This window comes from Heliangelus exortis, chromosome 3 (genome assembly GCF_036169615.1).
Source record: "Heliangelus exortis chromosome 3, bHelExo1.hap1, whole genome shotgun sequence".
NCBI lineage: Eukaryota > Metazoa > Chordata > Aves > Apodiformes > Trochilidae > Heliangelus > Heliangelus exortis.
Window position 1 is genome coordinate 100,434,098 of NC_092424.1, and position 26,479 is coordinate 100,460,576.

Sequence of the window (26,479 nt, forward strand, 5' to 3'; positions counted from 1 at the left end):
GGAACTTTGGTCTCAACCTGACAATTAAATAGCTCCTATCTTCAGAATTGTAGGACTACTTCACAGCCTTGTCAAGATAAAACTATTACAAGGAAAGACTCCTAGGCACCGCAAACTAAAACCAAGTATAAAATCTTTCTTTTCTTCTTCACCATGTCATCTAGCAGAAGATATGCTTGCTTGCCTTTGACAAGACAGCTGAATTACACTTCTATGAGAATTTTTTTACATACTGATATTAAAAATATCAGCCAAAATTATGTCAGCTAAAAGAAATTTCAAAAAGGGAATAATCTTTTCCACATTATTTTGCCTGCATTTATTCCAACATGATCAGTTTAACCTTCTGTGCAAATTTATCTTTAGAATAAAAAGAATTAAAAAACATGACATGAAACAAAAATATGGCAAGAAATTCAGGGCTAAGTGAATATCCCAAGTTACTTGGGAAAACAAAGCAAAACAGAAAACAGATTTCAAGTTCATCATGGTTCCTTAAGTGGAATATAGTTTCCCATAGATAGTATCATGATGTTTCCTAAAATTTCCTTAAGCTTTGGCAACAAACAATTGTGGTATCTCACCTCTCCTTTAGACCTGAACAGATCAATTCCCTCAAGAGCCAGCTGAAGCAGTTGCTTCCATGAAGAATCACATTTTTTACATTTGAAGAAAAACTCCCATGCATCAAGATCATTAGGGTCAGAAAAAGCCCACGCACTTGGCTAAATGTTGGGGGTTAAGAAAATTTACATAGGTCTCTTGTATGAGTATCGCAGCACACATCATGTGTGTGTGTGTGTCTATATGTGTGTATATATATATATACATACATATATAAATATGGAGCACACACATACAAATATGGAGCACAGATCCATGATCTAACTAGAAACAGGTAAGACACCAGTGCTGCATTACCCTACAGAAAGCACAGACTATTACTGTCTGTTTACGAAGCCAGCATTTCAATCCAGGAAAACAAAGTCCTTAAACACCAACAAAAAACTTACAGCTTCACCATACATGATTTAGATGACCCTAATGTTTCAGGCCATTCCAGACAATTTTGTGACCCTAAATGACACAGGTTTCTTGTAATTTCTTACCTTCTTTATGAAAAATCTGCATACAGCTAGCTATACTCACCTCACTGTCCAATAGAGTTCAAACATACAAAATATTTATTATGGAATATGGTTTCATCCATTCACTCACAGACCAGCATTTTCAGAAATCGAATATAGAAGTAAGACCAGAAAACTGGAGCTACATTATTTTAGATGAAAAGACATCTTGTTTCTACACTATTACGTCTTGCTCTACTGAAAGAATGGTAGGACTGAATTTCACCACTATGTATCTTAGCCTGCTCAGACACACTGTGTCTATAATCCAGCAATTAAGTCAAAACCAGAAGCAAAATCAGCAATTTATGCCTAAAACTAATCTTGACAGCTCTCAGCATGACCAGTGGTTTCCAAGACCACATCTGTAGCAGCCACTGAAACAGCAGCAGCACCTGAGCCCCCATGTGAGACCATCATTCCCCAGGCTGTAACCACACACAGGCTAAAAACCCAACAGCAGGGACAAGGCAATCCAATGCCAGCCAGAGCACTGAAGGACCCTGACACTGTCTGCTAACTGCTATACATACAACGACTTTGGCAGGCAAACAAACCAAAGGAAAAAATAAATGTTATGATCCTCTCTAGATCTGTATGTAGGTTCAGCATCAGTGACCCTACTATATTATAGCACCAAGAATGTTTGTTTCCTGCCCCCTCTGCCATTTCAGGGGACAACTAACTCAACAGTGGTTCGGATTTCAAAAAGACACAACAGCAGTAAAAACAACATTAATTCTGCACTTCCAAAGATTATATTTTAAAGTGTATATATATATACAAACCCAAGAACAATTAATTTGTGAATCTGATGACATGGTAGCCCCTACTGGTAGCTACGCCTTAGAAATCAAGCTTGAAATCAAAATAACTAAAATGGTTTACCTTTGAATAAAATGCATATAGGGCTTTTTTCTTCAATCCTGCTTTCTTCATACCACAAAAAGTCAAAAGGGCTTACACATAATGCCATCTCCCCCTGCACATTCAATATCTAGTTGATGTAACATGTTGATAAGCAGAAATAACTTCATTGTACCTTGCTTGGGTTTGATTAAATTAAAAAGTACTTGGATTGCAAGTATACTGAAACCACTAATTTACATCTAATCTGAAAAATATCGTAAGCATTTTCCCTCATAAATATATTTAAATATATTTAATACACCAAAATTTGGCAAAGATGTTTTCACAGGTAGAGAGAGAACAGTTGGGATTTCTGGCACTTGAGGAACACTGCAGGGCATATGTGAGAGAAAAACCTGGTATTCCTTCTAAAAAAATGGAGAGCACTGAAATAGCTTACTTTGACACTTAAATTGCCTCTCTTCAGAAGCAATTTCTTCAGAGCAACTATTAAAATAGATGAAGTGAGTCATATCTCACAGTGCTATGTTCTAATTCAAACTTAAAATATTGCTTTACAAATTTACAAAAGTTTACAGTTTAGTAATACAAATACTTTACCTTGGAATAAAAGGAGTTATTTTTAGTTTTACCTATCTGATCTCTCTTATAATACCAGAGTGAAACTCTTAAGTTTAACAAAACTAGTAACTGTACTCACAGACAGAGAAAAAATTAAACACAGAAAATATCTACATCAATAGCTGTAGCTGCAATACAATAATAAATTGTCAATATCTCCTTGCCAAATTAATAATTCAATTAGTTGTTTTCAGTCACTTTTCATACAAAATAAAAAAAAAACGGGGGGGAGGGAAGGAGGAGTATACTCCAAGCTTTTCCACCCTAAGGAGGTCATTAAATTGAACAGGCCAAGAAATAAAAATTATGGCCTATTGCCTAGGTGGTCGGACTTCCACTGTTAGAGGAAGAGGTCCTGAAGTGTTCATTAATACAAACAGATCATGCGTACATACAGATGGCATTAGAAGTGTTTTCATTATTCACTAAATCAACAACTTCCAATATGGTATTATTTCCTGCTCTTCAACATTTTCTTGCAATATTACAGGGAATAATTCTATTCCTAAGGTGAGAAACATCATAGCTATTCCATCACAAATATTTAAAAATTTCACCAAAAAAGCATTCAGAAGTCAAGCATGGTTATAAAATTGTGCAAGAAGGGCTGGAAACAATATTAAGTAACCCTGTAACATCTATTTACTATGGCTTGTTCCAAATTACTTCAGCTGCACATACTAGAAATCTACCACAACATAAACTTCCCTGTGTACCAGATGGTGCAAAAAAGTCATTTACAAATAAGACCCCATGCCCTGTGCATGCAACAAACGACAAGGCTTTTCTCCCTAATCTTGAACTCAACATAATCAGTGCTAAACTGAAAATGGAGACCAGAACAAACCAGTTTCAGAAACCACAGGGAAAACCAGTTTAAAACTAGTTTCCATATGAAACCAAACATTTTCATAGTACAGGCAAGTCAAATGATTGTATAGCCCTCAACCAAAAGCTGTGTTATTACGAGTTTTTAGAGAACAACCTTTTATACTCAAAAGAAGCATAAGTACATTTGTACTTGTGAAGATATGTACATATGTACACACAAACCACAGGGACTTCACTGATGCAAGGCTCTTCATTTTAAACAAAAGAAAAATATAGAGGGTCAACCAAGTTGTACAGTAGAAACAAGTATGAGTAGATTAAGTCTTGCAAATTCACAGCTCATTCAATAAAAAGTAATTTCCAAGGAACGCCCAAAGGTATTTCTCTATATCTAAATGATACAAAGGTAAATCTACATTATTGAGAGGGCAATGTCTGAGATTTAATCAACAACTAAGCTACAGACTTTGGACAACTACCTGTAACAGCAGTGACAGATATGGACAAAGAACAGTGATGCTTTACAGCCTTTAAATAGTAATCAACATTTAAGTTAAACTTTAAATACCATCTGCAAGTGTGGAACTTCAACATTTTTTTGTTCTAGTTATTTATTCATTAATAGTAACAGCCAGCATTACTTGTTTTGAGATAAAAAAAAAAAAAAAAAGTATTTGGTAAAGATTAGCCTTTCTTCTTTCATTGTGGTTCAGACCCTCTCTCAGGTCTGTATATGATCTCCTTTTCATTTCCTCCCAAAGTATAAAAAAATCCTTGTGTTTGCATGAGTCACCCAAACTTTATCCTTTTATGAGGGATTCTGTTATTCTGTACTTTAAATCCAGACTACTAAAATCAGTACCTATGATTTAGAATGGTCAATAAAGCAGTTTTCTGAATCCTCAAGGCTCAGAATTACACACTGACACTGTTTCCTCATGATCCCCTTTTTTTATATCATGTAAGTTCATACTTCATGCTAAATATTAAATTATTCTCTGGTAAAAGTTTTTTGGTTTGTTTTTTTTTTAAAAAAAAAAAAGAAAAAAAGAAAAAAAAGATCATCCACCATCTCTGTTTCCTATGGCTGGAAACAAAGATTTGTCTGATGACAGGCACTGTCAGAATTAGACCAGGGCTCAGACCCTCCTGCAGACCATCCTTTTGTCTATCCCTCTGCCCATACCAAGTGAACCACACTGTCCTAATAACAAAAATTAAGGCTGACTACAGCATTACAGCAGCAATGCTGCACACTAACATCAAAACCCAGGAGTCTCCACCTGGGCACACAGAAAACACAAAATGTGTGACTGGTGACCATCTGCAAAAGATTTTATTTAGGTGAGTTGCCCTACATTAAATAAATAAATAAATAGAGAGGCAAAATGAAAAACCAGATTGTATGTGGCACCCAGACTGTTTTTCTGTTCATGTCTGTCACCTTCCAGATCCCGCAACAATTAGAAGTGGAGACTGAACCACAGGAATATTTCACAAGTTGAAGAAGAAATTTTCATTCATCCCTTTATGTGAAACAAAACAAGTAAACTCCCTGGTATTTTATAGAAGAAAGAAAAAAAAAAAAACAAGGCACAAGGCCCTTCTCCCAGTAGCTATAGCAGATTACTACATCCACATCACATAAGCAGCTGCTACAGATTGGGACTATCCAGCCTAGTGAAATCTGGACAAAATTAAAAAATTCACAGAATCACAATATTCCAACTATAGAGTCTCTGCACATTATGGGGTGGCCATCTAAAGTACATGGTACTTTAGCTATGTATATGTATTTAGATAAGTATACGGTCTTGCCAGCAGATATTTACTAAAATGTTTCAAAATAAGGATGGAAGTGAAACACCACCTGCTCACCGTCACTGGCTGTGAAGATGCCCTTGTGCTGGCAACACAAGGAGTGTTTTGACATTTCACTACTGTACAAAAGCTTCATGCACAGTAGGTATGGCTTGAGAACTAAGTACTACTACATTTAGTGTTCTGTTTACATAGTGAAAGACTCATTCAAATAAGTTTATTACTTGCAATGCCCGCCAATGTAAACACTGTATTCTTGTTCTTAACCAATGGGATGTACCAAGATAAATGCATTTTTAAACAAATTCATTACCAGAAACATTTGGTGCTCTTCAATATAACAGTCTAGAACGATCTCTGACACATAATAGCACCCTTCCCCTCAAAAAAAGCTATCCTAATAGATTATAAAAACATGTATTTAAAACAATAATTAAAGTATTTCATTACTGAAAACACTACTACCAAGTTTCAATCATTTCCATCTTTAAAGTCCAAACTCAGTTTTCTCTGTGGCACTGATACAATTCCAGTCAAATTTTGTAGATCAAACACTGGCAAGATCTCATCAATTGATAGCTACAGAGATTGGCTACTGTGGTAGCATATTTTTTCTTTCTATATTAGGTAGCTTTGCTAAGGACTGCATTACTAGACAAAGAGCCAAACGATTTGGCACTGCTCTGCTGCTGGTTAAAAACTGAAATTGTTCATTTATAGTAGAGTTTCATGATAAATTGCACACACTCTCCAGCTGACAGGCTACTAACATTTGGAAAAGTGAAGACCCGAATTTTTATTCCATGACAAATAAAGCAGGAGAGAACTGTGCTAATTCAACAGCATGGCTGTCTTTTTTTTTTTCCCTTAGGTTGTTACAGACTGAACAGCTAAATGATACTAATGGCCCACTCTGCAAACTGATCAACACAGGTGAAATACTGGGAGTGAATGCACACACATAATTCACACACATCTCCTGTGGCAGTAAAAGTAATGAAGCTGAACAAACTGGCTTTTTTCCTTCCTTAAACTAAAAGAGAAATGCTTTAATCCTAGTGTGGAATAAAACAGAATATAAGAGCATGTAAAACTGTCAGAAAATAGAACTGTCCTTTCTAGTTAACAACATTGCTATATATAAATCCACCACATGGGAACAATGAACAAAAGACAATTCTGTTTCTTTAAAGCTCATCTTTTTCAACCCTGCAATACATGTTCTGGAATTATAGATCAAAAATAGAAAAATTATAGAAAGAATCAGAAGCTGAGAGAAATTAACAGCACAAGAACTGTAACAAACAAGAAAAAATTATTTCTCCAAGAAGAACAGAGAATCATTTGGCCTTTTGATTACTTACTGGACAATGATCAGATCTGCTAACTACAATGTTTCTGGCTCTTCCCTGCCTGTGCTGGCTCAAATTAACACAGCATGTTGTTCTTACTGATTCAAAATCATATGGTAATAAATTCAGGAAAACGAGACAACATGAAACACTTTGAAAGCTCACAAGGCCAAAATCCTGCAAAAGGATGCAGGTGATGACCTGGAGACCCTGTATTAACAGAGCTCAGCCTAGTGATCTGCTAAGTTAACTCTCTTGGTATAGAGTTGCTATCTACCCAGTTGATGAGATTGCTATGGACAGATGCACCAATTGAAAGGATCAGAGTCACAGCTATATCTGCAATCCACTTTTCATTAGCAGTAAAATTCTAGGGTCACAATGGCAAGGATCAACTTATATGAACATCTATTCATGTTCAAACTAGTATAAATACACAGTTTGCCCGGCAACTTTATCTAAATAAGAAGTAAATGGCAAATTCGTTTAGGTATTAAGTTTTAAGGCATGTATACTCCAAGACACAAGCACTCCCCTGCTAATTATCCCTCCATTTCTTAGTCCACTATGAACACGCTCCCAGTGCAGACCAGCACTGTGCTCACAATTTCACTGCTACATTGCCTTATCAAAGGTTTTCAGAACTCCATCTTTCAAAGGCTGACACAACCATAGCAGAACAAGCAGAAGACCCTCAACACTTTACACCTCTAGTGTTACATCAAGGTTTAAGCTTAACACTGAAATCCTAATGCTTGTACATTGAACAAGACCAAGGGCAGGCACCAGTTCCTTTCTCTAGCCCACTGTATTTGACTGCAACTCCAGCAAAAGGACCAGGCAGACAACTGCAGGGAGGAGGATGATAACATTTATCAGCACTATTCGTCACCACCATGAAACTCTGAAGCTGAGTTCAGCATGTGCTGAAATGATACAACTACACATGGCAATGAAGTGGAGGTCTGGATTAGTTTCACACAGCCTACACTGACGTATGTGCTCTGTTGCTAGAACACATTAAGCATTCAACTAACACCAAAATACCCTTAAATAATGGGTATTTAATAGTCTATAACAACTGATTTAACACTGTAAATAGTGTGTATACGGAAAAGAACAAATACACAAATGCATTTGAGAACTGCTAAGCTCTTCTTAAATGTAGCTGTCAACCAGAAACGATTCAGTAGGAATGTATTTATAGAAGGGTTTCTTATAGATCACCCAAGGTCAAATACCATTTAGTGCCATCACCCATGTGTACATGCAGTACACATCAAAATGTCACTTCATTAGTGGATGACACAAACTGGTAGAAGAGCAAATAGTAATAACACAGTATTTTTACAAAGTGATATGCACAATCTAAATATAATACACAAAACAAGTTGTCATAACCACTAATGCAATGTTACGTGACCAAAAAGAGCAAGAAGCTGTATTAATAGAAAGCTGTGACAATAAAAATAGTTTTCTTTATCTTAGCATAGGTAACCTAACACAGGCTTTCAACAAGATCAAATGAGAAAAAGAGCACTCAGTGATGTCTAAAGGAGGTTGCAAAAACCACTTCCCTTTGTCTTTGCTGTTATGGGACAGTAGACAGAATGTTAGCACTCCCATTTTCATCTCTATCAGAAGAGAACCAAAAGAATCCCACCAAGTGCAGGTTATGCATCTGATTCATCCTAACAAGTATAAAGTACTCTATGGTATTTTTATTTTTTTTTAATTCAGCAGGAAAAGGATAGTGATAACCCAGCCACGTATTTTGATTTGCATTTTTTAAAAATGCTGCCTTCATTACTAACTACCAGTACAAACTAAATTGTGAGTTCATTTAACAACTCTGAATTAAGACCATGTGTCATTTCCAAAACATTTTTAACCAATCACAAATTATTATGCTCAACACAGTCATAAACAGACATGTGTTAAGGCATAAGATACACTAAAAATCACATTAGAAAATCTAATGGTCTCTTCTCCTGAGCCCCAAAAAGGAGAATGGGAATAAAACAATCCATCAATGTATTTGCCTTCATAGATTCTCCAGCTGAAAATATAGATGGATGTGGTCAGCCATCCTGTGGTCAGGAATGTACACGAAGAAAGTCTCTTCATTTAGAGTTACTCAATAAATTATCTTGTGATAGGCAGTGGAATTGGTACCCACAGAAGGACAGCTTATTACCTCAGCTTTTCACATCTTTCAGATTTGCCTCATGTGTTGCAGATTAACAGTTAGTTTTTGGCGTTTTACAGCTTCCCAAAAATAAAGCATGCACAGAAAATGCAGCTGTTTATGACTTTTTACAGTGTAAGGAAATGAATTCCATTTTGAATTCCATTCCACATTTTTAGTTTTGGTTATGTTATTTTTGGAGGATAAAGCAATGGCATTCCAGCTAGTCTTTTTAAGATGTTTTCCCTGACTTTTAGTTTCTGTTGCTGTATGTCTACTTTTAAATGAAAACACATTTCCACTTACAATGTACTTTACACTGAAAGTGAGCTATGTAGTAAACAAGTAAATTTTGCAATTTGAATGTAGTTTCATACTCAGATTACTAGCAGAATGCCAACATAAAATCAATGCCAAATAGCATAAAGCAACAATACCAAAGAAAAGGCTTTAAAGGAAATCTGTTGCAATCTTCCTAAATAAGAATTATTAAAAAGCAAACCTGAAATAGTGAATTATTTTATACGTAAGTTCATAGAATGCACAAGCTAGGAAATGTGATTAATTAGCATTATATTTTACTTACTGATAATTTTTATAATACTTACAGGGAGAGTGCAGAGAGTAAAGTGATGAGCTCTATTATATAAAAAAAAATAAGCACGTACAACCCAGCTAACACTCTCCTGTGGTTTACTGATTTGTCGAATATACCACATGTAGACATGAAGTGGTCTACATTGTAAGCCTACAAAACACTAAAAAAAGATCCAAGTGCTCAGCAGCCCAGTGTCAATTTTGCAATTAGAATTTTTTCTTCAGAAACATAAACAGTTTTTAGTGTACCTAATCTATGTCCTACGGAGAGGACATAAGAGAATAAAAGAAACACACTGTTGAGTATAAAAGCAGAAAGTGTGAAAAAGTCTACTGCAGTTAAGCATTAACCTGATGCATTTTTCAGAACGACTGTACTATTTTTAACTGCTCTTTTTTGGCCACAGGTCAAAGTTTTCCTAGCAAAATACCAAAGTGAAAATGCTGGGAGCAAAGCCCAGAGGCAGCTCTCTACTTTGGCCTAAGCAAAAACTTATCTGAATCCAGTCAGATATGCAGCTCTGCCTCCTGCTCCCCCTTCACTGACGACTCTGGGTGTCATGATGCCTCTGACCATCCATGAGGGGAGTACTACAGTACTAAAGCCTCAAGAGCATTTTTCAGATGTTATAGGAAATTCCTATATTCTCCACACAGCACAGGCATATGTACTGTTCAGTCAGTTCCTGTATTTTTGGTCAAACAGAACTGAGTCATTTGGAAGCAGAAAAAAAAAAAAAAAAAAAAGACTCGGTTTAAGTGCCTCAAACTCTTGGAAGTACCGGGAAATTACACCACTCCCCCCCCCCTCCTTTTTCTGTTCCTCACAACTGGGACACACTGAAAATCTGGGGGTAGACTGGAGATATAAGGCTTGAAGACCCTGAAGTTCAGTTAGAAAAAACATAATAATCAAGATTCCCTCTCAATGTCTTTCCAGGGTTTGGATATTTTAAATGGAGAAATATAACTCCCTTCCCACTCCTTCCTGAGGGCACGGATTTTTTACTAAAGGAAATTATATTTCATGCACTCACACAGAAAAATACTATTTGAAATAGGATACAGACGAATCCATTTGCCCCAGTTGAAAATAAACGTGACCCTACAGGACCCCCCAGTTATATTTCTCTGAGGCGTGTCCTTTTCCTGCATTATTCCACACCACACAGCAAAACTCAAGTTTACCAGAGCGCAGTTTTAGAGGGGGACTGAGAGGATGGGTAGCGGGTTTCTGTGAGGGCACACAAAGGCAGGTACTTGGGGAGTGGACACGCTGTGATTACGAGGCAAACGATAAACGGTGCAAACGATGCTGGCAGAGAAGGGAGGAGGAGAAAGAAAAAAAAAAAAAAAGTTTTCCTCCCCAGGTCAGGTCTTTCCAATCTTTACAGACTCTTCCCACTTTCTCCAAAATATGCTGCCCCTAAACGGAGAGCGCTCGCTCTCGGCTCACGGCTCTGCCCCTCCACTCGCCCGGCCCCGCCAGAAACAGCCCCCGGGGCCGAGGGTTCGCTCCCTGCCCGCCGGGGCCCTCCCCTCAGGTGGCCGGGAGCCGGGCGCTCCTCGCCCCCCTCGCCGGCGGCTGGGCCGGGGGCGTGGAGAGGCGCCGCTCCCCCACCCCCAGGGCAGGAGCCGTCGTCCTCCCCAAGGAAAGCTCCTCCAGGACGCAAGAGCCTTTTCCTTCCTTCTTGCCTTCCTTCCTTCCCCCTCCCTCCCGCCCGAGGCGAGGCGAGGGCAGCGCTCCCTTTGTTACCCCGCCAAGCGCTTTCCCCCCGCGGCGCGGCCCGGCTGCCCCCTCACCAGCAGGCTCTCCACGTTGACCGGGGAGCGCGGGTCGCGGATCATGGATTCCAGCTTCCTCTGGCGGCCCTCGAGCATCCCCGCCGCCGACTCAAGCGCCGCCGCCGTGAGGGGAGCCGCCGACATCTTCACCGCCGGCTGCTGGCTCATCCTCCGGCCCGCCTAGCGGCGGCGGGAGCCCGTCCCCCGCTGCCGGGGAGGAGGGGACTGAGCGGGGTCGCCCGGCGGGCCGGCTTCGGGCCTAGCGCTGTGCAGAGGCCGGGGGAAGGGCGGGGACCACGGCGGGCCGCGCCTGGGCAGCGAGGCGGGAGCAGAGGGCAGGGCGCCGCCTTTGGCCGCCTTGCAGCCGCCCGGGCATGAAGGGCGCGGGGAAGCGGCAGCTGCTCCGCCCGGGCGCGGGGAGAGGGAGGGGAGTGGTGGGAGGGAGGGAGAGAGCGCTTCCCGCCGTGCCCCCGCCTTTCCCCCTGCTCGGGGCGTCCCTCGGCGGGCGCCGGCTCACCGCCCGCTCCCCGACACCAGCAGGGCCATCGCACCGGCCGGGCACCCCACCGAGGGCGGAGGAATGTGAGGAGGGAAGAGGGAAGCGGCGGCCGCCGCGGTGTCGCGCTCGATCTCCCGCTCCCTCTCCTCCGCCTCCTTTGCTGATCAGGCAAGAGCCGCGATCGCCGCCGGCCTCGCCTCGCCGCTCCCCCTCCGGACCGCCCCTGGCCGCTTACTCCATGCTGCGGCCGCCGCCCGCGGCGCGCTCCTGCTGCCGCTGTGCACGCCCCCCCCCCGCCCGCCTCGGCTCTGCCCGGCCCGGCCCTGCCTCGCCTCCTCCCTCGGCGCTGCGGCGCGGAGGCGACCTCCCTTACCCACAAGGCCCCGCTGCAAGCGGCGGCGCATAGCAAAGAGCTCAGTCACCGACTAACTATAACCCTGAGCTCAGCGGCCCGCAGCCGAGAGGGCTGCACCGGGACCGGGACCGGGACCGGGACCTGTCCACCGTGTTCATCGCGGCCGCAGCATCCAGGGGACGTGCTGCTTCGCCGCCCCCCGAGGCAGCCACCGCGGGCAAGGCTTGGCGGTGGGGCCGGGCCTGAGCACAGCAGCCGGGGAGAGAAGCGGCTGTGTGGTATCTGAGTGAATTTTGGCGGAGACCTCCTGCCCGCCTAAGCGTAAAACACCCCGAAAGAATAATAAGCGTTAGAGTGAGTGGGCAGCGTTTCAGGTAGAACCACTGTACTCAGGGTACGTGTGAGAGAGGATGGAGAGCGGAAAGGTGAGGAGCTGTGCCCACGGGACGCGTGGACCTCCCTCAGTCACCCCGAGGAAGAGGAGGACCTCCCTCAGTCACCCCGAGGAAGACGAACCACGGGCCGTGGTTACTGCTGGGCTGGCATTTCACAGCGGCGTTGGGATGCTGCTGGTCAAACCTCGGCAATATCCAAGATCAGGCTGTGGAGTGCCGCTGGTACCCGAGCTGTGCAGAGGTGGAGGATGGTGGGGATGCTCCGTGGGACAACGTAGTGAGGTTGTGGCTGATCTGTGGTTCTAGCAGGCCAGGGATGAGGCCAGCATTACTGGGCGGAGCGACAGAAACCATGCAAAGTTCCATTCGTAGAAGTGGAGGGACCTCTGGGGGGAAAGGTTAACGTTTTAGTGTGTTGACCATCAGCTGATAGCTGGATGTCAGTGAGCTGATGTCAGAAAAAATAGGCCAATATTTTAACTTGAAAGGAAGAGAAGAGGGTGTCAAAGAGAAGTAAATGTGTGAGTCACTTGCATGGTTTTAAGTGAGATCACTGCAGTATTCTGAGTCAGGGCCGTGGCACTGAACAACCTCCTGCTCGAGGGAAGATCAAGTCTGAATATCAGCCCAAACCCCACAACTGGATTCTGTTTTACAGCCTGCTGAATCAAAATCCTTGAACCTGACAGAAACACACACACATGAATGTTGTGAAAAGTTAAGTCAGGAGTTGTGGCTCACTTCTATTGCTGAACCACATTTAGGCATTTGTGAGTTTTCTAGATGAATTGGTGAAAACCTGGGAGGGGCACCATTTACTGTAGGACTGCTTCATCTTGAAAACAGATTAGGATATACTTAGCTGCAACACAACCAAAAAAAAAAAAAAATCACATATTTTGCTTTACCATTTTACTCTGTGGCAAATAAGTAGGTGCAATAACTAGTAGGGTTGCTGTTGGGATTGGGATGTTGGTATTAGTAGGTCATGAAGTTATATGGCCTGGCACTCAAGTATTAAAAGCTAAAAATTTCCTAAAAGAAACATTTCTTACAATGCATCCCACTCATTGGCTCATTTATCATAAGCAGCACAGTGGAAATGTTTTGCTTTTTTAAAGAAGGAATGTAAAATATGTTTTACAAAAGACCAAATGTGGGGAGTATGTGTCCAGTGATCAATACAGAGCCCATGCCACATTTTACTAATGTCAGCAGCAATTTTGGTGTTGACTCCAATGAGCTTTGAGTTGAGACCCAGGTGATACGAAGATCTAAGCTCTCTCAGTTTCCCCTTGGCTATTAGCAAGCTGCTTCTCATTTCCTCATTTTTCTTATCTATAAAATAAGCTTTGTAATCTTTACTTTGTTTAGTTTATATAACTTAAGTGACATTGTTCAGGGTGCTATTTAAGTGACCATAACAAAGAAATTATTAAATTTCACATTTTTGCATTAAAAAAAAATGATTGTGACTTCAAAAGCGAGTGTGTAGAAACAGTACCTTCTTGAAATTTAACCAAATAGTTCTGTTCCTCTGGCCTTCAGGACATATCTGTTTCCTGATGAAACAAGTTCTGCTCTGTTATAGGGACAAATTGGCATCAGCAGAGTCAGCTGAATTCCCTTTTGTACCAAAACAAATCCTCAGCAAAATCATCAGCTAACATCTAAGAGCAAAAGCTTCATTGCTGGTTATAATGATTAAGTGGCAAAAAGAGCACCCAGAAGGTCATATCCTTACCACAGTATTTGAGAAAAACCCTTTTAACATGTAATTTGAGCAATTTTTATATGAATGCCCTAAAGGAAATATAACAACAACACCTGTGGTCTTTTTACAGTTCTATCTTTTCTGCCTGTAGTGGCATATCACCTATCTCTAACAAAGACCATCTAAGGAAGACATGTTTTCACTAGGTCCCTGTATGGTAGTTTTGAAGTCCAGTGCAGTGAATTGTTAAATGTTATTTACTATGTTTTTTAAGGCAAAGTCCAAGCTTTCCAGTATGCATGCTGCAGCTTTAAGCCTGAGTTCACAGTTGGATCCTTCATCTTCCTCTGCTCCCTAAAATCTCATTTAACTACTTACCTGTCTACAGTCCAAGTATGTCTTAGGTGTCCTGAGGCAGTTAGGAATTTGCAGATTAAAATTTTCAGAACTGGCTGCATTTTTATGAGTAGATTTGTAAGAAGTTGATAAACCAGGATTATTGGTTAAAATTCATCAGCTTCAGGTCATTCCTTTGAGTATTCCATGGAGTTGAAGCCTTCTGAGGAAGAGGGCTTTGGCTCTGGACATCAGGAATGCTTTAGCTGCTATCTATTCCAAAAGACAAAAAAGGAAGCAAGCTACCCAGCTGAGTATCTGTTTTAGGAGAAAAGGCTGCTATGTTTGTAGCACTTGTTGGCTGGCTAGTTAAGGCTTTTGCAAATCCTCTTCTTAGACTCCCAGACTCTGACTCTATTGTACAGAGAGCATAAGAACACTATTGACAGCAGAATTTGTTGTAGTAATTGGTAGAGTCTCTAAAATTTAGGTTTAGCATCTCATTTGAATCTAGTCCATTTTTGTGTTTCCATATGGGGAAAGAGATGCCTAGAATTTTAAGTGATTTGCAGGTGATCTCATAGACTGGGGACATGAATTGACTCTCCTCCTGAATGAGAGAGAAGCAAATTGTGACAGTGGAGTAAGAAGGATAAAAAAGCCAAGAAGTCCAAGTAAATACACAGTCTTTGAAAGATGCCCAAATTAAACCATGTCAAACTGCCAGTGGCAAAGATGCATGACTATCATCTTGTCCCCACTGGGGCATCCAGGGTGACGCACTGATCCTCACAGCTATTGTTGTGATGGAAATAGGACAAGAGGTGTTTTTTTTAGATAATGAGGTCTCAAACCTTTGGAGGTTGTAGCGAAAGCCGGTCATTTTACCTCCAGCAAATAACTTACATTTACTTCAGTAGCAGAAGGTTTTCTTTAGATTCATAAATATGAACAGGGACAGGAAGGAATATAAGGTTATTGTGGTTTGTTTGGTTTGTTTTTTTAATTTTCCTTTTTCACATGCCAGTGTTTAATCAGTCTAGGGGTTAATAAATTATCTTTTGGATTAAAAATAAACCCCTTTTCTTCATTTTAGGTTAATGAAAACAGATGGGAAGGAAGTTCCGGGACTTCTGTATCTAGGAGATGTAAAAACACACGTTTTTAAAGTCACAGAGTTGGGCACAATCATAATCATTGTTCGTTCTCTTATCCCAGTGTTGTCTTGGTGCAAATACTACAGTTAAGTAATGTCCACAACCCCCCAGTTTTTTTGTATTCTTTTATTTAATTAATGGTACAGCAACTGTTGCATTGCAACTACTGGCTTTAAACACAAGCAGCTTTTCCAGCTCCATCTATTTCCAGACCAGGCCTCAGTAAGAATGACACTACCACATCAATCACTAACACAGGCCAGCTATAAAATTGCAAAACCACTCAGCCATCTGTATAATTAAATGCAAGCCAGGGTAATCAAGCAAATATTGAAGAAAATACCTCCATATAGTACACTTTATAGGTAAAGGTCTGCATCCACTGTTACTACTTGGGAAGGTATACATCTTTGTTTCCCATAGGTATGCCAGCTGTTGTTCCTTCCCACTCTTTCAAACAGCATTTATAGTTGATAAATGCAGAAATAGTAGCTGGTAATGTCTGTGCTGTGTGGAATTCAGTATCTTAAGCACAAATACCAGAAGATCAAGAAAAGGAGGTGTGAAACCAAAGTGGCTGAATAATGCTTGGGTGTGTCTTGATAATGCAGGACTCCTGGTCTCTGCCTTTCTTCTAGCTGGTTACATAATTCTCCCCAGGTAACTACCATTGCTTTTGTTAACAAGGTAGCTTCAGAGTTTCTTAGATGCACTGAGAGAACAGAAGTGAAACTGTGAATCTGGGTTAATTGAAACACATACGTGATGCTGATGTGCCAGATTCTCTGCTCTAAGTCCCAGGAGAAAAATTGAAGTGAGCATAGCTTGGTGAGTAAGGACAAAGTGACCTCCAGTTTTCTTTTGCTGCTTTCTGCATTCAGGCACGTAGGGCCCTGTGGTCGGTCCGTTGGCGTAAGTCACAGCAGATCAAGGGGCTGCTCTGGGTTATTGATTCCTTCCCATCATGCTGTCAGTAGGCTGTTTATATACCTTGTAGCAGAGGAGGGTTCCTGCCACTCTTATTTCTGCTGTGACATTATCTCCAGCACTTCCTTTATGTTCCACACTGTAAAGGCTGCGAAACTGAACGCATTCAGGGTACAAAGCTGCTGGACCTGCACAAGTGCTGGCCATAGCTTCTCAAAGCTGTTTCTCTCTCCTTTTAATTCTGACAAAGGGGGTAAGGACTAGTTCAGTCCCATCACTTGCATGCCTGTATTCCATATCCAGTTAGCCATATGAACACCAGTATTTTCCAATAGTTTATTCTGTATTTAAGATCAAACTTTTAAACACCCGCTTCCCAAAATGGAACCCCAAGTCCAGAAATGAGCAAATAGACTCCTAATAGAAAACCTGAGGAGAATCAGACATGTTAGAAAACAGTGCCCAGCTGCATACTGAACAAAACTTGTCAGAAACATGCCCAAAGCCCTAGGTTTTCCCAGAGGATACATAATCTGTACCAGCGTGTCCATCCTGATCTGATCCAGAATTCTTTGGCAGAAAAATCACGTAGTCACTGTCCTTCATCCTGTCACAATTCATGGTGTATATTCCACTTCCAATAAATAAGAATGAAGTTCTTAGCCACTGTCTTTCAGGTTTGTGTGTGGCTTTGCCTCTTTAAGGATGCATTCTGCTGAAGCAGCCTTTAAGGAGTAAAAATGCATTAAGAAGAAAAAAGAGGCCAGGAAGCAAAGGCTTTCAAGCCTTCCAGTGAGAGTGCACAGCAGGATGGAGGCAGAAAGGTAGATAGCAAACCTGACAGACAGCTGTTGAGTTTTTTTGGAGTGTGATCTTGGATTTTAGATGTGAGAACCATTGTAGGCATCTAATAAATCCTTCTTGTGATCTGGCCTTTAGCAGTACATCTGCAGGAACTGGCTTGGAAAGTGACAGCAAAACCCTGGGCACCAAACACTCCTTGCAATTAGGGGGAAATGCCAATAGAAGATGACGTGTATAGAACAGGCTAAATAAAGATGATTATTGCTGTAGTTCTGTGTGCATCTCTGAATGCCCATATTATGTGTCTCCATATTAGCACTGTCACTCCTACAATATGCTTTTCATCAAGACTTACTACTGGTGATTGTGGGGAAAGCAATCCAGGGTACCCAGTACTGGGGTGTAAAAAAGTATGATTGCTGTGCCTGCTCTTGGGGAACTTGCAGGGATTGTAAAATAGAAATAACAATTGGAAGTGCACTAGTGAAGAGGTAGCTTTGCGGATAAGGGTTAATACTCTTGGAGAAAATATGTCATGTATTTAAATGACATCAGGGTCCATCAGCAAAGTAAACAGCACAGATCGAGAAAGGAAAAGGGAAAAGGAAGAGAGAGTAGAGAAAAAGAAGAGAAGGAAGAGAGGAAAAGGGGGGGGGGGAGGGAGGGAGGGTGGGAGGGAGGAAGGAAGCCATATTTTTACTTCATTTTTTGAAAAAAGATGGGTTTGCAATTCCCCTCATTTTGTCTAACAAGGACGGTCTTGCTTACCAACTGTTATTGCCAGACTTTTCTTTCAGATGGTCAGTGGGACAACAGTGTGAAGAGGGTAGAATAGAGATAATCTCAGTTTTGCCCCAGCCTGAATGAATACTTCATCTTAGACTTTAGTGATCGGTGTTGATATTGAAACAAAAGTGATAAGCAGAATTGGGATATGAAAATGAAAATTCCCATTTAAGTGGTTGTTACAACCAAACTGGAAGAAAAATGTAGAAGATTTAATACATTTGGGATGAGATAAACATCCAAAGTCTGAACCTACTAAAACTACCTCACTTTCAAGAACAAGTGTTTTTCACATGAACTGCTATTGCCAGGATGATACAATATGGTTGAAAATAATAAGTATAGGTCTGATGGCTGTCAAACTCCTGTGACCTCACTACCATGCAATGCTTAAAACATTTCCAGCAAATAACAGAGATATGGAAGAAATTAGAAAACAGTCTAAATGTTTATCATGCCAGACTAATCACAGCTAAAAAATAACAGAACAAAAAAGTGCATCTGAATGCATTTACCTTGTGTTCATTGAGTAATTTGACATAAAGCTGGAGTTTGTGGGAATTATTAAGGGAACTTTTCATTTACATTCTTTGTAGGAGATCCATCTTTAAAACATTCTGGAGGGTAATGTACTATTCCTAAACTACAAAAAACCTGACCATGGGTAGGACAGCAATGCCTTTTGGGGTGAAATGGGAGGGTTATTAGCTGAGTCCTTGAAGATTTGGATTAGTTGGAATTACAAGGGCCAGACTTGGTCCATCTTGTTTAGTGTTTTGAAATTATAAACTTTTTGTTTACCGGCATGAAATCAAGGAGTCTGCTGCTGATGCTCACTGTTTGCAGAGTCAGAAGACAACATCAGTAGAGGGCTGCAGGTTGGGATATTGCTCAGATCTGGATTCATCTCAGTGATGGAAATGGCAGAAATAGAATATAATAAAATGTTACACTGTATAGAGGGATGTGCCCTTGGGGACTAGTAAGAAATTCTGATATAGCGTGGAAATTTTTAATTTGGAAAGAGCCAAAGAGAAATACTTACAGGCTTTCATTAGCTGATGGAAATGTGGAATTAAAAAGAGTAAATGGTATTGTAAAATGTAACAGATACTCAATTAAGATAGGGTAAATAGTCCCAAACAAATAGTTCCCTTAATCTGTATTGAAGGAGAGGACCTGAAAGTGAGAACTGGGCAGAGATAAAGGAACCGGGCAGCTTGTTTTATGAGGTGCTTGAATAACTCAATCTGTCAACTCCAGCAGAGGAGGGACTGAGAGTATCAGTGTTTGTAGGTACACCTAAGAAGTTAACACCAAGGAGACTCAGAGCTCTCTTGCATGTAAACTGGCCACGAATAGACTTAGATGGGAAATAAAGTTTCTAGCTAGAAATTACAAAAGTTTTGTACAACCTTCATCTGAGTAAAGGCAGCAGGAAATGAAGAACCCGCAGCATCATCAGAACTTTTTGAAAGAGCTTTGTGACCTGGTGAGTGGCATCACAGGCACTGGGCTCTGGAGCCCCCAGTGCTGTTTTAATTTCTTTGTTCTGTGGCTGCAGACACAACAGTCTTTAAGAAACGTAGTGCAGCCTAAATGAAAGTAAAACCAAACTATTTCATGAGCAGTTGAAGACTTTCTGTAAGTTGCATTGTTTGTTCAAAACCCTTAGTGAATATAATAAAAAACAGCAGAGTTTGGACATCACCAAACTGTCTGTTTTCCCTTGCTGAGAGAAAACAACCTTGAGGTATTCCTTTGCATGGGCCATTAAATGTTCTGTTTGACCTGGTATAGAATATTTGCTCTGTATGCTTGAAAGAAGAGAGACAATCTCATTTTTTAATTTTTTTTTAAGCATATAAATACTTAGAATAAGGAAATCCAACTTTTGTCCAGGAGAATTTGAAGCAGAATTCTACTTCTCAGGATCCTAGTAGAGGACTACGGATCCCTGAAGTGGGAGAAAGAGGAAATTCTTCCTCATATTGAAGCTGTTGCCCTGCACAAAGGCACTGACTTTGCTGGGTCAGGGAGGAGGACCATGAGAATCCTGGCTTCCAATGCTGAGAACCAGTGCACTCCCTTGGGAGATGTGTCTCCATCCTTCTCTGGACAAAATCAAACTGGTAACAGGAAGGATTGAGCATAGCCTGCCTCAAAACAGCCTCTGCTAAGGGGTCTCTGCTGCCTAAGTAAGTGCTCTGAAGTGCTCTGATCTGAGCTTTGGGTAACTGGAGACTTTCTTCCAACAGAGTTTATCCCCTCTTTTTTTTTTTTTTTTTTACTTTTCTTTTTTACTTTTTTTTCTTTTTTTTTTTTTTTCCCCCAGCAAAAACTACTTGGTGAATTTGAAGAAAATAGTTTAGACATGCCTAAAAACACATTTTCCAGGGAATTAACTATTAAAATAAATAAATAGAACATCCAACTCTAACTCTTAACACTTTTAATATTTATGCTGCCTCTTTTCAACCTAATTAAAACACATTTTTAATCTTAAGTGTAAAAGTTCAACCCACTTACCCAGCCAAGGTAATAAATTAGGGTGCATTAATTATGGTGTTCTGGGGTGCATGAGTCTATCAGAGCACTTACAACTTATGCTTATTTCTTAAATCTACCAATTTTTTCCTGTCTTTTTTTTTTGCCCTGTCCCTTTCATCCAGTCAGTTCCAACTGCTGGTGTTTGGAGGAAGGGAGAATTCTCACTATTATTTTTTACCCTTTTCTAGTCGACTAACCTGGGACTAATAAAAAAAGTACTTTTATCACTGTTGATAGTTTGCAAGTCTTGTAACTTATTGATAGTTTAGAATATGCCATTCCACAAGGTAAAAACTAAGCCATAGGGAACAAATAACAACAACAACAACAAAGTGTGTATCTATCTGGAATTGATAAAAGTATAGGAAGTATAGTAAAAAAAGCATAGTAAAAAAAAAAAAAAAAAGTATATATAAAAAAAAAAAAAGTATAGTAAAACAGAATTCCAGCTCAGAACCAAGTATTGGATGTGGTGCTGCCTCCAGAAGACAGATTTCACTACAGAAAATAACAAAATTTGGGTTTTCTTTCCAGAATTTGCTGAGCAGCTGTCTAAGACTTCCCCATCACAGATTCTGCAAGCGGGCAGGCAGCTGCATAGCCCACAGAACCAGGCAGCTGGGACCAACACAGCCCAGCCCCCCTGAGCTGGCAAGACCTGGAAATCCTTGGACTGTCAAGACCAGGTGTGTGGGTCATGCTGGATGTGCTAAGAGGAAAACAGTAGCTGGGGATGTGGGGAGAAGCCTTTTGCTTTCCACCAGATCAGAGTTTTATGATGGAAAGTGGCTTACGTGGATTTCCTGACACACTGGAATTGCGTCTTAGCTTTCCAGGTCAGTAGTTTCCAAAAACTTCCCCTAGGCCATGGTGAGTGTCTTTACAATGTTTTCAACTGCTGTTTGCTGCCCGGTGTAATTTGTAGCTGGCCAGAAATGTGATGGTTTGGTAATTCCGATGGAAGGGTGGGTGTAGACATCCCTCTAGTGGCCCTGCAGGCTCTGGGAAGCCAGGGAGCAGCTCTGCCCAGGCCCTGGCACAGCATGGACACAGACACCTGTACCTGCTCCTCCATGGAGATGGGGTTTTAAGTCACTTACGTGACTTAAGTCAGAGACAGGGACCTGTCTGATACAACTGGATAAGAAATGGTTGGTAATTTTTCCCTCTGTTCCCCTTCACCAAAGTTGCCTTTGAAACTCTGCAGCAGTTCAGGCTGTTCAGACTGATTATTACTCTGACAAAAGGTTCTACCCATTTCAGTTCCTTTGGCCACTGTGAAAAGGATGACCTGGCAGATGAAAGAGGAGCTAGGAAAGGGCTAATAGTATCTCCAAGCTTATTTAAATGTCAGATTATTTAACTGAGAAAGAAAATAACTTTTTTGTTGTTGAAAAAAAAACCCAAACAACCAATTTTCACTGAAGATCAATTGTATGTTACAGGTTTTCCTGTCTCATCGTACAAAACTGATGGGTTACAACAGGAAAAAACAATATATGTAAAATAAACACAGGGAACATTTATTTGTACATTCAACCTTTTTGGCTTCATGGTTGAAATTGTCAATAAGATGCTAATTTTGATTATGATTTTTTGAACACTGAATTTATTTTGCCATTCAATTTTTACAGGATATGCAGTAAAGACAGTGTCAGTAAGCCAGGCCAGGTCAAGATCCATCAAGATAGCCAAGAGCTTTCCAGTGCTGTTTTCAGAGTATGTTCCTGGAACACCTGGGAAGATACAGCCGTAGCTGTGATTGCTTCACACACCACAACAAAAATCCAAGGATTGTCCCCTGTCATTGTCGGGGTTTCTAGGGTGAGCATCCTGTGGAGAGTCCTGGGGAAGCTGGAACACACTTAGGAGTTGTGGCAGAGCAGAATGGGCAGGAATTTGCAAAGGAGACCAGGGCAGTCATTATGCAAATGGATACAGCAGAGAGGAATGATTTGCCCAAAGGCAGCGAGCTGCCTGATGGCAGTGTCATGTGGTGTTGAAATGATTTATGGGTTTATATGTAAGTAAAACTGTCCTTAGAGGACAGCCCACACTGAGATTGTCTCTTTAGTGAAACCCCAAATTTCATCCTTCTAATAATCACAGTTGAGTTCCTCAGTAATTTGTATGAGTGTTACTGTTGTGAATCCATTATTAGTTTTAAACTGGTAAATACCTATATAAAATATGGAAATGTAACAATTGAGTTCCAAGTGTAATTTAAAATTATTCATCTTACTCGTGTCCATTTTGAAGCTACTGTTTGTTATCTGGTTGCTTGTTGATTTTGTTAAACTGATCAGAAGGGATTAACTGAATGAACAGGCACCCTCCTGGTCAGTTTTGTGGGTTTTTTTTTATTTCAAAGGTGATAAAAAACTTTTAAATTGGCATTAGGGGAATTTTTTTTCCTATCTGCAGCTGAATCCTTCTGCCTCCAAATCATAAATGCCATTTTGCTGACTTCCCTCCCTATCTCACAAAAATAGCTCCCACTTGTCAATTTAAGAAATGGTCAACTGACTGATGACCAGCAGAGACAGCACGAATGCCTGAGAAGTTTTCAGGCGACATCTATGTAAACAACTATTGTCATGTTTTTATTTCTAGGCAACAGAACCTCAGAAACACAGCATACAGACAATATCTGTTCAGCCTTCCAACCCCTTCTGTCCAACTAAAACTGTCTGTATTTTCTCTGTGTATAAGAGAGCACTATTTTACAGATTGGGAATAAAATATATTTTCATGTGGCACATGCATGTTTTTAAGAATCTATGTAGTGATGATTTAGTGTCACAAATTTAATGCCTTTTTAAAAAGTAAGATTCCTGAGCTTCAATCTGCAGTAAATTTTTAATGTAGTCTGGAGTCTTTCATAATGGAAGAAACACACAGTTAGTTAATAAATATAAAGCAATCCATATTTTCCTTTTTGCTATTTGGTGGTCCAGGACTGTCAGTATTAGTGAAGTTCTGCAATCACAAGCTACTGGGAAGTTTCATTCAATCCTTCAGTGCCCAAATAATCAGAGTGTCTGGTCTTACTCAGGGTACCATCATAGCTGCTCTGTGGTCAGGAAGACATGGTCTGAATGCTCATGAGTCTCACCAGGGGAAAACAGTTTATTTGTTCATTTGTTCAACATACGATTTATTTTCTGGACACTTATGAACAGGAACACAGGCAGAGTAAAACCTAACAGATGAGTAGACTGGAATTCTTTCTCAAATTCTCTTCCAGTATCCCAAAATACCTGTCCCATCAGCTTTGTGACACTTGGTTGCCATAAGCAATGACTGGAGACAACTTGCAGTCCTGTAAGGATGCATTGATGGGGAATTTGAATGGTCTGCCACCCAAGGGGTGTACAGCTCCTTGCAAGGTAGCTGTTTGGTTTGCAGTGGTTGGCACAGTCAGCAGGGCTGTATCAGCATTCAGGCACCAACAGTCAATTGTTCAATGCCACCTCCTGCCTGGTTTCTGAACTGGCCAGGCATGTGAATCATAGAATCCTAGAATGGTTGGGCTGGGAAGGAACCTTAAAGATCATCAAGATCCAACCCCCCTGATGGGCAGGGACACCTCCCACTAGACCAGGTTGAGCAAGGTCTCATCCAACCTGGCCTTAAACACCTCCAGGTAGGGGGCAACAACCACCTTCCTAGGTATCCTGTTCCACTATCTTCCTACTCTTATGGTGAAGAATTTCTTCCTAATTATCTAACCTAAATCTACCCTCTTTCAGTTCTAAGTGAAGTGTATGGGGAGTGATTTCTGGAGACAATGTGGGGTTTCTCCAAAGCAGCCACGACTTCAGAAATCCCACTCTGTGCTGCAGGGATAAGCAGTGGTGCATGTGAGGGATGTTTGGCTTGGGGAGTGCAGGGGCTGCGGGAGGTGTCAGCAGTAGCTGCCATGAGCTGTTTGCCTGACAGCTATAAATTGACCTTGGTAGCTTGGCATACATCACTCTTTCTGTTCACACAGGGGTTTAACACCTTGTCATCTGGGCCTCACACCCAGCCTCTCAGAATCTTGTGTTTTTTGTGATATTTGTCCTTCCATATCTATTAAACACTAAACCAACTGTCTTTAAAGACCAACCGGAATCAACCTGTATGAGCCTTCTGCCCTTACCCACTGATAAGCTCCCCCTTTCCAGACTGGCAGGCTGTTGCAGCAAGGAATCTTGCAACCTCAAGGAGCAACCTGGGGAGGCATCCCTACTAAAGGGGACATCCTGGTGTGCAGTCTGCTGCTGTGCAGGATTCTTCCAAGGGCTCTTGACATCAGTCATATTTGCATACTGACTAGAGATGCTGTTTTCTTCCAAATCTGGCTTGAGGAGGACATTGATCAGCACTGTGGCCAGGTGGGCACATTACTCACTCTAGCCCTTGCCTGTTGTGTTTATCTGTCTTTTCCAAATCCACATGGAGCAGGATGCAGACTCGTTCATTACTCCCACCAGTAGTGGTTATCTCTTTGGCAGGTCAGGTTGGGTGGGGGAGAGCACAGCATCACAAAGACACGGTTAGAAAACAGTCTCATCACAGGCTGCAAAAAGATGGATCTTACCAGTAACAGCATTAGAGATACTGTGTGCCCTGCTTTTCTAAAATCTCATTAATGCCTTCCCTAAGATCTGTTTCACACAGGTACCCATGTTTTGAGAACCCTATTTTGCCTGCTTGTATAGCAAACAAAGTAGGTATCTTCCTACAATCAGCTAGTGCTGCAAATAATGGAAATTCCCCCTTTGCTGATGTCTCCAGATCTAGAATTCTTCTGTTTGATTTCCAGCTGTCTCACAAATATTTCAGTCATACTAAATCTCATTTAGTCATTACAGAAGTGTGTATCTAGCTTCAACCTTTACATTTTCTGACTGGTCTAATAACCATGGGGCCTATTGACCTTCTTTTACTCTTCCAAGTTTGCAAGTATTTGATTTTTAAGTTGTGGTTAAAGGTCTGGGCCCATCTTTAATTTACAATCCTCTTTAAACCTTATTACCCAAATAAATTTTGAAATTATTTACTGGACTTCGAACTATCTTTCTAACAGGTAGCTTCCATTTGCACATTTGGAAATGAACTCCTAATGTTGAGGTCACAGTTTGCAGACAAAAAGGTTACCCTAGGTTTAGGAGCCAGCAAGCTTGTAAGAATTTGTGTGCCTTGTAATTAAAATATATACATAAAAAGAGATTTTCTCTTTCTGAGCTTGCTGAAACTTTGCATCTGATCTGACACCTTTTTAATATGGAAGAAATGCTTTATCAATTTTTGTACCAATTTTAATGACATGCACTTTGGTTGCACGTTAGAGAAGCAACAACTGCTGTAACCTCCATGTGACATTTTTATATAGATACATTAAAAAAAAAAAAGAAAAATATAAATAGTTCCTTTAAAAATGACAGCAGCTACATTAAAATTATTTGTCTGTCTGGAAAGGAATATCATATCGCTTAAAAGCAGTTTTGTACAGGATTTGCATTACAATTTACAAAAGACGGAAAGCAAAACTGTTTCAGAAACTTGGATAGCTTCTGGCAGGTTTTCATGTTCCTGAGGTTTTCATTTGAAGTGCCAAGTTTTCCTTCTGAAGAAGGATGTTATGAAATACTGGAGGCCTAGTAAAAGTCAATAAAAGGCAAATTATGTCCGAGCTTGCATCTTTTGAATTTGCTGTTACAATTTCTATGATAATTAAGTGATGCCCCATCACTTAATTTAGGGACAATTACCAACA

The 26,479-nt window shown here is 40.8% G+C and overlaps 1 protein-coding gene and 1 long non-coding RNA gene across 5 annotated transcripts in view; one reads left to right on the forward strand and one right to left on the reverse strand.

The window, feature by feature from the left end:
* The window catches only part of ROCK2 (Rho associated coiled-coil containing protein kinase 2), a 96,560-nt gene extending 84,606 nt beyond the window's left edge, over window positions 1-11,954 (reverse strand). For 3 of the 4 annotated variants that reach the window (XM_071741913.1, XM_071741914.1, XM_071741912.1), the window contains exon 1: window positions 11,211-11,572. In XM_071741913.1, coding sequence (XP_071598014.1) covers window positions 11,211-11,360 — 150 coding nt within the window. In that variant the 5' untranslated portion in view covers window positions 11,361-11,572. Of the gene's footprint in view, window positions 1-11,210 lie in introns of all 4 variants that reach the window. The other variant, XM_071741915.1, reaches the window with a different exon arrangement.
* Window positions 11,955-12,168: 214 nt separating this feature from the next.
* Window positions 12,169-26,402, forward strand: LOC139795217 (uncharacterized). Its single transcript, XR_011725421.1, has 3 exons — window positions 12,169-12,400; window positions 21,250-21,401; window positions 22,350-26,402. It is a non-coding gene; the product is annotated as an uncharacterized lncRNA (long non-coding RNA).
* The last annotated feature ends 77 nt before the right edge of the window (window positions 26,403-26,479 follow it).